We start from the raw sequence: 12,274 nt of genomic DNA on the forward strand, positions 1-12,274 counted from the left end.
GGTGGTATCCAGTGGAGACCCAGAAGATTTCCATCATCCATCACGAGAATTTCCACTGGGCAGGGCTGTCTCAGACTTGGGGTTCTGTTGAGATCCTGAGCTAGAAGCCAGGGATGTGCATATCTCCACAGCCTTGACTGAGATTGTAAATGACAATGAACCAGGGGCTTTTGAGATGTTATTGACTGAGGGAAAGTTAGGGGACAGGGAAGAGAAACAATAATGGAAATAATATTCATTTGTTGTGTGCCAGTCTCTCTACTTATACCAACTGGCTCAGTCCCCATACTAACGGACATAGTGTTTGCCCATTTTATGGATCAGGAAACTGAGGCTCAGATAAATTAAATACCTTGCTGGTCTCCCATAAATAAGCTGAGCCCCGTGCTTTTCCCAGTCTAACACATTGTCTTCTGTGAGGGGCCACAGGGGCTAAAGGGTGGGACCTGGGGTTTGGGTCAGGGCTGGGGGACTGTGGTGTTTAGAGGCAGCAGGCTCTGCTGGACTCAGCGCCTCTCTCCTCTCTGCCCTGCAGGTGACGCCATACAACCCCCAGCAGATGGGACAACAGATTTTCCGCTCTTCCTACACCCCCCTGATGAGCTACATCCCCTTCGTCCAGCCCAACTATCCGTACCCTCAGAGGACACCTCAGAAGCTGGCCAGCAATCCCCGAGACCCTTCCCCCATGGCAGGAGATGGGCCGCAGTACCTCTTCCCCCCGGCATACGGGTGAGTCTTCAGCCCGTGCCGGAAGCCCACCTGCCTTCCCGAAAGCTGCTGGAGAGGGGAGGTGGGCGCTCTGGGCCCCATTCGTGCTTCCTTGTTACGTACGTTCCCTGGCGGGGAGGAGGGGAGACCCCGGGCCTGTGTTCAGAGGCTGTGTGTGTGCTGGACGGAGCAGGTGTGGAGGTGAGCCTGGTGGGCCCCCTTCAGGGCCCAGTTCGGGGCCGGAGTCCTCAGTCTGGTGCAGAAAGGCAGCTGTGTGTCAGCAGCAGAGGGACACACTGCCTGCAGCAGGCAGCAGGCGCTGGAACTGGACGCATATGCCTTTCCCCATTTGCCTGGTGTCTAGCAGGCTACAGCCTGGTAATCTCCTTGCAGCTTTTTCCCCCACTTACCACATCCCGAGCTCCTTGCCAGGCTTATCTCTCCAACAGCCCCGTGAGTTCGCAAGTGGCCCTGCTGAAGCTTCTCCCACAGCTTATCGGACTGCTCACACTTCCCCCCCAAAACTACCCCAAACAGCAGAGGAGAGGGGCTTAGCAGCCAAGAGCCAACGCAAACTCAACCTTTTTCGCTGACAATTCCACGCAAACTTTACATGCCAGTCAGTAAGAAATTTGTGTTTGTTGTTTTAACACAACACAGTTGCTCGTTTCTGCCCACCAAACCTTCACTTCCATGAGGCAGCAGGGGCCGGGTCAGTCCTGAGACTCCAGTCCTGGGCACCCCCCGGGGAACATGTGTCCCAGGGCGCAGGGAATGTGTGCCCCACTGTGAGAGCCTCCCTTTACAGAGTCAGGGCCAGACTCCCCAGCCCAACAAGGATTCCCTTCCTCCCCATCACGGCCCCTCCCTGTTGTGTCAACGGGTGTTTCCTGGACTCTGACGCTTTCAGTCGGCATTCCCCTTGAACTCTTGTTGTAGAGGGTGAATCCTGGAAAGAGGTGTCCATAGTCAGATCTGTTTGGGATAAGAAAGGTAGAAACAAAGATAAAAAGGTTTCTCAACTGTTGGAATTTACAGATCACTTAATTTACCAGGGTGCATGGAGAACATTCAACAGGGTGATGGTCAGTAGTGCCAACTGAACATAAAGCCCATGGCCGTGGCCTCTTCTTTCTTCTTTCTCCTTATTCTTCCCCTCCCGCCCTCGCCTCCCCTCCGGCCTCCCTTCCTCCGTCCCTCCCTTCCTCCGTCCCTTCCTTCCTCCCCACGCTTTTTCTCTTCCCCTTTCCTCACAGCGCAGTGTGTTCCACCAACACACCCGGGGAAGCGCTGTGTCGGTTGACGCTCGTAGTGACGATGAACTTAGCCTGTGGGGCCCCGCCAATGAGTAGGACATGGCTCGTCCCTTCAGAGATGAGAGTGGACGAGGAGGGGGCGCAGTGATGTTAGCGCCGTGACAAAGTGCCATCAAAGTGGCCCAGGGACAGAGGGAAGGTCCCTGCTGGGTGGGCAGTGAGGGCTACAGAATGGTGTCAGTTCGGTTGCTCAGTTGTGTCCGACCCTTTGCGACCCCATGAGTCGCAGCTCGCCAGGCCTCCCTGTCCATCACCAACTCCCGGAGTTCACTCAGATTCATGTCCATTGAGTCGGTGATGCCATCCAGTCATCTCATCCTCTGTCATCCCCTTCTCCTCCTGCCCCCAATCCCTCCCAGCATCAGGGTCTTTTCCAATGAGTCAACTCTTTACATGAGGTGGCCAAAGTACTGGAGTTTCAGCGTCAGCATCATTCCCTCCAAAGAAGTCCCAGGACTGATCTCCTTCAGAATGGACTGGTTGGATCTCCTTGCAGTCCAAGGGACTCTCAAGAGTCTTCTCCAACACCACAGTTCAAAAGCATCAATTCTTTGGCACTCAGCTTTCTTCACAGTCCAACTCTCACATCCATACATGACCACTGGAAAACCATAGCCTTGACTAGACGGACAGGATGGGGAGGGGGCAGCAACCTGGAGAATCACTGCTGCTCCCTTGGGTGGGAGGTTGCATGGCAGACTTGAGACCTGGGGAATAAAGGCACCTGGCTGAGGTATGAGATTTACCCCTTGAATGAGATGGAAAATAGGAAAGGGAAGGCCAGACTTGGATTATTAAAAGCTCTGACTGGTGGGCCTGGGGGTCCGATGAAGAGCTGTGAATGCTGGAATGAACTGATGGGCCAGAGGGGAGAGAGATGGGGGAAGAGAGGTGACTGCAGGGTCTGTAAGAGAGGTGAGAACAGATGAGAGTGCAGAGGGCGGACAGCCCGCCTGCTGGCCAGCAGATGCCCCTTCCACGCTGTAACTCTGGGCTCGGGGGAAGAGAGACTCGCCCAGAACCGGCCACGCGGAGGGGCGGTGTGCTCCCATTCTCGCTGGCCAGCTCTTGGGAAGCACTGGTGGCGAGCAGAAAGAGGGCGGGTGGAGCCCTGGTCTTGAGCTGTCTTCAGAGAGACAGGAAGGGGAGGAGACTGAGGAAGGAGCGGCCTTAGAAGCGGGCGGGAGCCGGGGGCCAGCTGGGGACACTGTGGGCAAAGGAGAGAAAACGGAGGCGCAGCGGTCAGCAGGCTGCAGGGGTGGCCTGAGAGGCTGGCTGGAAAGAACGTGGGGTCAGAAAGGTGAAGCGAGGAGTGCAGGCCTGCATCCCTCAAAGGGATGGTCCATTTATTCAAAAAACCATCTGTGGCCTCCTGCGTGTGCCTGGCTGGCTCTAGGCATGGGTCAGGGGAGCGAGCAAGGCAAGCGTGTTTCCTTCTGTCATCCCAGGAGGATCGATAGACACTGCAGAAATAAACAAGCATCATGCATGTCAGGTGCAGGGAAAGCGGGGAGGTCTGAGTGCAGCGAGAGAAGGAGCCGTGTGTATGTGCAGTCGATGAGCACTCTGGGCAGAAAGGACAGAAAGCGCAGTGGCCATGAGGTGGGAAAAGCCGCCGGAGCACTATTGGTGGGGGAGGGGGCGGACTGGAAATCAGGGAAGTGGCAGGCCCAGGCTAGGGAGGGTCTGTGGGGCCAGGCAGGAGAGAGACGTGGGCGGCCTCGAATGTTCTAGTTCTCTGGGTAAGAAGACGACGTGGGCCAGTGTGCAAAGAGAGGGGCTGTGGAGTAAGAGCTGATGGAGGGGACCAGGCTGGGCGCCTTTATAGTTGCCCAAGCAAGAGGTGCTGGAGGCATAGACGAGGCAGTAACCCTGGAAAGGAGGCGAGAAAAAATCTGAAATGTTTATCTTCTTTGTAGAATTGATGAGACGTGAAGGCTGGGTATGGAATAAGGAAAAGAGAGGAGTCAAGTGTGATTCCTAGTTTTGTTTGTTTAACTGAGCTATTTTATTTATTTTTAATTGGTGGAAAATTGCTTTGCAATTTTGTGTTGGTTTCTGCTGTACAACAACATGAATCAGTCAAATATATATATATATATATATATATATATATACACATATGTCTACATACATACATATATCTACATCCCTTCCCTCCCTCTCTTCCCTCTCCTCCCCTCGTCTCACCCCTCTAGGTCATCACAGAGCTCCAGGCTGGGCTCCCTTTGTTATTTAGCAACTTCTCACTATTTCTTTTACACATGATAGTGAGCAAGTAGCATTGATTTGTAGGGTTTTGACTTGCGTGTCTGGATAAGGGGCAGTACCAAAGTCCGGATGATCAGGAATTTGGTTTTTGCATATGCGGAATTCTTAAAAATAATTTTATGGATGTATGTATGTATTTTCGGCTGTGCTGGGTCTTCACTGCTGCGTGGGCTTCTTCTCTGGCTGTGGCGAGCAGGGCTCCTGTCTAGCTATGACGCAAGGTTTCTCACTGGGGGAGCTTCTCTCGTTGCACAGCACAGGCCCTAGGTGCACGGGCTTCAGTAGCTCACAGCCAGTGGCTCCCCGGAACCACCAGGGAAGCTCTGCTTATGTGAAATTTGAGATGCCCATTAGATACAGGAGTGGAGCTGTCGATGGGCAGGTGGGTGTCTGCATCCGAAGCTCAGGGGAGAAGTGGTGGCTGATAATATAAATTTGGGGATCATTAGCATACAGACGATGTTTAGAAGCATAAGGTGGGACAAGATCGCCTGGGAGCACATGTACAGAGAGAAGAAGAGAGGCCCAAGGACCGAGCCCTGGGCCTCCCAGCATGTAGAGGGGCTGTGGGGATGGAGAGGCGTAAGCAAAGGATCTAAGAGATAGGAGAACAGGAGAGTGTGAGCGGAGGGAGCCAGAGGAAGAGACGGAGGGGTGGCAGTATGGCAAGAAAACCTGGGCACCACAGGGTGCAGGTAGGGAGCCCTGGGCTCAGGGGCGGTGTTGGCGGTTACTTGTCATGCTGGACGGAATAAGGTCTGGAAGACCCTGTCCTGGGCAGGGAGGGGTACAAGGGCCTAGGTGGAGAGAGTTTAGTTTGGGAGACAAGGAGGGTCAGTGTTTCCTCTGGCTCAGGAGCAAAGACGAGAACCAAGAGACCAAACTATATGTGGTGGGAGAGGAAGGAGCAGGTGGCCTCGGTGTTCTCAGGGAAGGAGGAGGGGAGCCCTCTCTGACCTCTGCTAAGTCCAGGATCACCATACAATGTATCTTTCAAGCAGTAATAAGCTTAAGAGTCAAAAGAAGGCAAATAATAATTGCACTGTGAATGCCAGTGGAAAAACTGTCCCAGGCAAACCAAGACCTTCCAACGGTGCTCGGTGCTCGAGAAGCAGTTCAAGCTCCTCCACTTCCTCCAGGAAGCACTCCGGGATAACTATAGTCCACATGGATTAGCCCTCTTCCTGGCTCTCTAGGGTACGTCCTGTCCAGAGCATGCCCTTGGCAGCTGACCCCATCAGAACTTTTCAGCCGGAAGGGCTCAGATGCATGGGGTGTGACAACAGATATGAGGTGTGTTATAACTAATTTATTGCTGGTAATTGTTAAGTACTGAAGTATGTGTTATGGCCTTTATTTTACAAACCAGAGTGGAATTCAGAGTATCCTTATAGTAGCATCGCTTCCAATAATTTCTTTTCCAATATGATTTTTGAAAAAGAGAAAAAGAAACAAGGTTACCACTGACATTAATTGCTTATCCAGCACCCTACCACATGCCAGGTCCTGGACTGGGTGCTGAGTGTAGAATGATAAACAGTCCAGACAGTGTCCCTGTTCTCAGAAAATTTATTGTAGTGAGAAGAGATGCGGACCACCCAAATCCTCAGTTGTCCACGGCTGCTCGCTGTGAGCGACGGATACCGACACCAGCTGAGGCATTACAAATTAATGCGCTGGTTCGTCCCATTGCTTCTCCCCTGCTCTGCCCCCTGCTCCTTTTCTGTTTCATCAATTCATGGGAGGGCGCCACGAACGTGATCATCTTCTGTAATATGCATCTGCCCAGCTGAAAAGCGACCGAGAATCCCTGGATTAGACTAAATCTAGCCATTTGCTCTGCTGTGATTTGTCTTGAGCTCTGTTCCATTCATTCAAAGTATCCTAGCAGATGGGCAAAGAAATTGCAATAGGATACCAGAAGTGTGAGTAAATGATTCCATCTGGAGAGGTCAACGAAGTCTTCACACAGAAGATGGCTTTCGAACTCTCTTTCGAAGTATGACTAGCCAGGGAGAAAAGGCAGAAGAGTGTGTATTTCTGTTCTTGGAGGTTGAGGCTCAGGTCTTCTCGGCTCTTCCTTCCCTGGGGGTCTAGCAAAGCTGTGGGCAGTCAGGGGTGCCTCTGGGCTTCCTTGCCAGATTGGGCTTGAAATGCAGGGCCTGATTGAACGTGGTGCTGAGAAGGGGATCGGGAGCCCTGGGGTGGGCGGATTCTGAAATCTCACCCTGGGACGTGGGTCTGAGTTCTCTGATGTGAGATTTCTTGAGGGGCACACAAGATCCTCTAAGGCGAGGATAGGGGCTATAGGCCCACAGGTAAGGTGCTCCGATCCAGAGAGGCTTCCTAGGCTGTGATCCCGGATATGGAGAAAGCATAGGCTGGGCAGAGCCCCTACAGGCTGCCAGAACCTTCCTGACCTAAGGGAGTGGCCGGAGAAACTCTTTGTTGTCTTCCAATAATATCATTTCAATATTTTGTTTTCTCAGAGCCAAGCTCTCTGTATTACTGCTAACGCTTTCTGTTTCTAAGCCTCTCATGATCTTCCCAGTCTTTGACAGCCCCCACATTAACATATTACTTTCCCTAATATCCCAACCAACATCAGGAATCCCGTCACAATGCCTTTTTTCTCTTTTAATTTTTAAAAAATGTATTTGGCTGCACTGGGTCTTAGTTGCGACACGCAGGCAGAATCTTCATTGCCACGCGTAGGCTCTTTAGTTGCGGCATGCGAACTTAGTTGTGCCCCGTGTGATCTGGTTCCTTGGCCGGGGGTTGAACCCGGGCCCCTTCATTGGGAGGGTGGTGTCTTAACCACTGGACCACCAGGGAAGTCCCATCACGACGTCCTTTTCTTTCTCCTCCAGGTTCGGCTCAACGTCCGGTGGGCCCCTGATGAACAGCCCCTACTTTTCCTCCAGTGGGAATGGCATAAATTTTTAGATCTCCTTCTTAGCTCCCTCCTCCCACCTTAGCCCCTGGAGCAGGGCTAAGGGCTCTGGAATTCTGGATTCTGCAGCAGCTTGGTATGAAGTTTGGAAAGCCAAGGTTCCGACCAGGTCACAGACAGAAAACAGCAAGGCCAGAGGCATCTATGGACCAACACTCATACACGCACACAGTCCGCCCTCAGGCAAAGTGCAGACCACACACTCCCCCCTTGGATTCATATGTACTTGCTCATCCACGTATGCATCTGTATTTAGCTAACATGAGTGATTTTTGTTTTTGTTGTTATTGGTAAAATAGAAGTAAGACACTTAATTTTAGAAAGTTTGTATTTTCCGATAAAAGTATGAGCTGCTTGACATAGAGTGTGCCTGTTTATTTTCTGTAATGCTCTGTGTAATCATCACTGCTCCTTCCCCTGCCTCCCACCCCGGGAGACTCAAAGTTTACTGAGGACATGGGCTACCATCCTCCAAGTGCTTCTCTGTAAATGAGGGACCCCAGGGATCGTACACTTGAGGGCTTACCTATTCTTTTGTGTGTGATCCACTCACTTCTCAAGAGCCCAAATTAAGCATCTCAGGAATGGATGAAGAAGAAGGGCATCCTGCTGTGCCCTGTCCAGGTGCCACTTACAGAAAAGGCTCTCTTGGATACGAGATGGGAAAATGGGTCCTGAAAATCAGTTCTAAAAGTAATCCTGAATATCATGATAGACAAGATGATATCTGATGGTTGGAGATCAATGCTTAACTAGAGGTCAGTCTCAGAACTGCCCCTCATGGCAATGTCCCTGGATCATTCTCAATTAGCTGTTATCAGCGACTTGGATAGGGACGCTGAAAGCACTTGGATCATGTGGATGGAAGGCACAAATCTGAGAAGAGGAGGGGTCCTGAGTCAGTGACACGCATATATTTTAACTCTCCTATTCGATACCCTTGGCAGGTACCATTAGGCTGTTCCTCTGAGCCTGGACAAAGCCACAGGACCATTCTCCCTGTGGTGGTCCAGGCAGCCATCACTGATCAGGGATGGTCTATGAAATGAACTGTTTTTTGGCAAACCATCATAAGATGAAATTAAACAGAAGGTTAATCTAAGGACCTCCACCTCCTGGGTTCAAAAATTGATCCATGTACATGCAGATGGACCAACACTGTCAGTTCTAAATTGCCCTATTACCAGTCCTAATACTCACCCGAGAGCTTGGCCTCACCTTGGCTGAGGTAAGTGAGGGCCAGGTCTAGGGGATGTTAGGAGCCCAGTCCCGATTGCAGTGAGAGGCTAGGGATATGCAAGTCCCCGGTGTCTCAGGATGGGCTTACGTCCAGGATTCGCAAGAGCATTTCTCCTGCCTTCAGTGTGTGACACAGCTGACCTTTCTTCCTGGGTCCCTGGAAGTCAATTTCTTTTCCAGGCACCACTCAGCGACTAAATAACAGTAATAACAAGGAGACTAAGAACATTTATACCAACTCCATTCTCAATGAAACTGAGAGAAGCCAGCGATTTTATCTGCTATGTTCAAAGGCAGAAGTAGGATAGAGTAATGGTGAACGCCTTAGCAGAGGAGCGAAAGATCAAGTTGAAATGCCTGCCAATCAACAAGAAGCAAACCATTTCCCCCTGCTGAGCCTGAATAGAGATGAAAGCAAGGGGCTGATATATAATAAGAGGTATCTCCTATCCTGGCCCCAAAAAGCCAGGGGCCACAGACAGTTTCATAGGCGACAGGATGCACTTTTTCTGGAGAAACAAACAGAGCATGCATAAGGATGGTGGAGATGAGGGTGCAGATAGAAAATGCGCATTAGGTGAAATAGACAGCCACAGCCAAAGCCAGCAGCTGGACTTTACCCAAGAGGCAGGGATTCGGAGAGTTCTCTGAAGAAACTGAAATGCCCCATAGGCACTTGGAGGTACCAATGAAAATTACCCCGTGATTATGCTCTTTCACAAAGAGCTTCCAATCAACTTTTAAGGTCTTCATGCTTAATAGGAACGAATAATCTCCACCAAGAAAGACAAAGGTAAGGGAGTTCCCTGGTTGCCTAGTGGTTAGAATTCTGGGATGTCACTGCCAGGGTCCAGGTTCGGTCCCTGGTCAGGGGACTGAGACCCCACGAGCCACCCCTCACCAAAAAATGTAAGAAGAACTAAGAGGAAAAAGCATAGCATTCTCAGGGAGAGAAGAGAAGACAGTATATTTTAAAAATAAGACAATATGCCGTATGATTATTTTTAAAAATCGGAACAAGAAAGCGCTTCTGAAATTAAAACAGTGATAGCTGATTTAATTTTTTCAGTAGAAAGGGTTGGAAGCTAGCATCAAAGAGATCTTCCAGAAAGGAGCATTTTTAAAACATACAGTGACGGATTATAGGAGATAAAAGGTAAGAAAATGAGAAGCCCAGTCCAGGAGACCAAGTACCTGGTTAACAGGAGTTCTAGGCAGACCAATGTAAAGAGAGGGGAGGAAAGTACCAATAGGAATACAAAAGAAATTCCCCAGATTGAATGGCCCAGACTTGTGCTCAGCAAAATGAATGAAAAAGATCTACATCAAGCCACATCATTGCGAAATTTCAGCATATCAAGGATAAAGACAAAATCCTAAGGTTTTCAGAAAATCCTACTCACATACAAATGTTCATAAATGATAATGGCCTCATATTTCTCAGCAGTAACATTGGAACCTAGAAGAGCCTGGAACAAAGCTGTCACCACTTTGATTTTCTTTCTTTTTTTTTTTTTTTTTTGGTCACTGAATTTTACACTTTAAAAAATATTGGAGTAGAATTGCTTCACAATGTATCAGTTTCGGCTGTACAACAAAGTCAATCGGCTATATGTACACATATGTCCCCTCCCCTTAGGCCTCCCTCTACTCACCCCACCAAGCCCCAGCCCTCTGGGTCATCGCAGAGCGCCAGGCTGAGTGCCCTGTGTTACACAGCAGCTTCCCTCTCGCTGTTGTGTGCACACGGTATATACCCGCCAACGCGGACCTCTCAGTACACCCCACCCTCTGCCTCTCCCCCCTTGTCCACACGTCCACGCTCATGCGGAAACGACTTCTACTGGAAAACTAGACTCTCATCCGTGGAGGTAGGATGACGGTGTCTTCAGATATGCAGAGCCTCAAAACTTTCCCTCCTTGAACCTTCATCAGGAAGCCATGTGCTCCATAAGACAAGTGGGCAAACCAGGGCAGAAGACGTGGAATAGAGAAAACAGGTACCCTCCGTGGGAGGGAGGCTGAGGAAATTCCTGGGACGATGAAAGAAGATCTTAGCTCAAGAACCATGAAGCAAAACCTGGAAAGCCACACCATTGCCAGCCCAGATTAGGGCAGGAAATTGGAGGCCTCAGATAAGAGGTGTGTGGGTGGTGGTGGTAGGGGTGGGTGCTGTGAGGGGCTGGAGAAGAAGAAAATGACTGATCATTCTGACAGAGTTGACTGTGTGGAAAATTGTATTGAGAATTGTTTTATAGCGGTTTGTAGGGGAGGGAAGATTTAGCTATAAATTCAAATAAGAAATGAAACAATTGTTATTAACTCAGCAGTGAACAATATTTACGTGATCATCATAATAAAAAAACCCATATATGGATTTAACCAAAATTAGTGTGATAACTATAGCGGGAGGATGGAGGTGAAGAAAGGGGTGTGAAAAGAGCTGAAATCTTTTTGTCATCATATGAAATCAGTAGGTAATATCCAAAACGGATGATTTGAGAGAGAGTGGAATTCCCATAATTCTCTGGAAATCTGGAAGTAAACCCCAGAATAAAGAAAGCTCCAGGAGCATTGAGTTACCTATGAGCAGCAGTTACCTATGGATGGGTTTGTAAGGGATGGTGGTGTGGGGATCACGGCCTTGTTTATGATTCTTTGAACACTATTTGGCTTTTTTTAATTTGTTTTTTTGTACTGAAGTATAGTTGGGGCGATTCCCTGGTGGCTCGGACAGTAAAGAATCTGCCTGCAATGCGCAAGACCCCATTTTGATCCCTGGGTCAGGAGGATCCCCTGGAGAAGAGAATGGCTACCTACCCCAGTATTCTTGCCTGCAGAATTCTACAGACAGAGGAGAGCAGTAGTCTATAATCTATGGGGTCACAAAGAGATGGACACGATTGAGCAACTAACACATAGTTGGTTTGCAATGTTGTACCCATCTCTATAGTACAGCAAAGTGACTCAGTTACACACATTTAGACATTCTGTTTTTAATATTCTTTCCCATTATGGTTTATCAGAGGATATTGAACATAGTTTTCTGTGTTATTCAGTAGGGCCTTGTTGTTTATCCATCCTATGCATAATAGCTTTTGTCTGCTAATCCCAAACTTGCAATACTCTCTTCCCCCACCTACCCCCTCTCCCGGCAACCACAAGTCTGATTTCTGTCTGTGAGTCTGTTTCTGCTTCCTAGATAGGTTCATTTGTGCCATACTTCAGGCTCCACACGTAAATGATATCGTCTAGTATTTGTCTTTCTCTTTCTGACTTGCTTCACTTAGTGTGATAATCTCTAGCTGCATCCAGGTAGATGCAAACGGCATTATTTGGATCTTTTTTTTGACGGATACGTCTCTGTGCGCATGCGCCCCGTCTTTGCCCACTCACGTGCCGCTGCGCATTTAGGTTGCTTCCATGTTTCGGCTGTTGTGAATAGCATTGTTTGGCTTTTAAAATGTGTGTGTTTAACTTTAATAAAAATAAGTATTCGTTTTTTAAAAAAGAAAAAAAATGCATGCAGAACAACATCTGGTGTGGTGCCTGGCACACAATGGTTATCAAAACACACTTGTGAAGTTGTGTTGAGCTGCAACTCAATACAGGGCTCCAGTCCCCACCCTGGCATGTCTAGGAATCAGATTCTCAGAAGCCTCTATGGATTTTTTTTTTTTTTTTCCCTAAGAAACTCTTTAGGAGGAAACTTAAGGAAGGGCTGGAGCCAAAGCCCAAAGTCTTTCCAACACGTTGTACTCCCTGACTCTGCTCACCTCTCAGA

General features: G+C 49.2%; 1 protein-coding gene across 1 annotated transcript in view; it reads left to right on the forward strand.

Moving 5' to 3' along the window:
* The window catches only part of C1H1orf94 (chromosome 1 C1orf94 homolog), a 44,193-nt gene extending 36,584 nt beyond the window's left edge, over positions 1–7,609 (forward strand). Inside the window, exons 6-7 of the mRNA XM_004001783.5 lie at positions 536–732; positions 7,169–7,609. Coding sequence (XP_004001832.1) covers positions 536–732; positions 7,169–7,244 — 273 coding nt within the window. The 3' untranslated portion in view covers positions 7,245–7,609. The remainder of the gene's footprint in view (positions 1–535; positions 733–7,168) is intronic.
* Positions 7,610–12,274: the final 4,665 nt, after the last annotated feature.

This window comes from Ovis aries, chromosome 1 (assembly GCF_016772045.2).
Source record: "Ovis aries strain OAR_USU_Benz2616 breed Rambouillet chromosome 1, ARS-UI_Ramb_v3.0, whole genome shotgun sequence".
In the NCBI taxonomy this organism is placed as follows: Eukaryota; Metazoa; Chordata; class Mammalia; order Artiodactyla; family Bovidae; genus Ovis; species Ovis aries.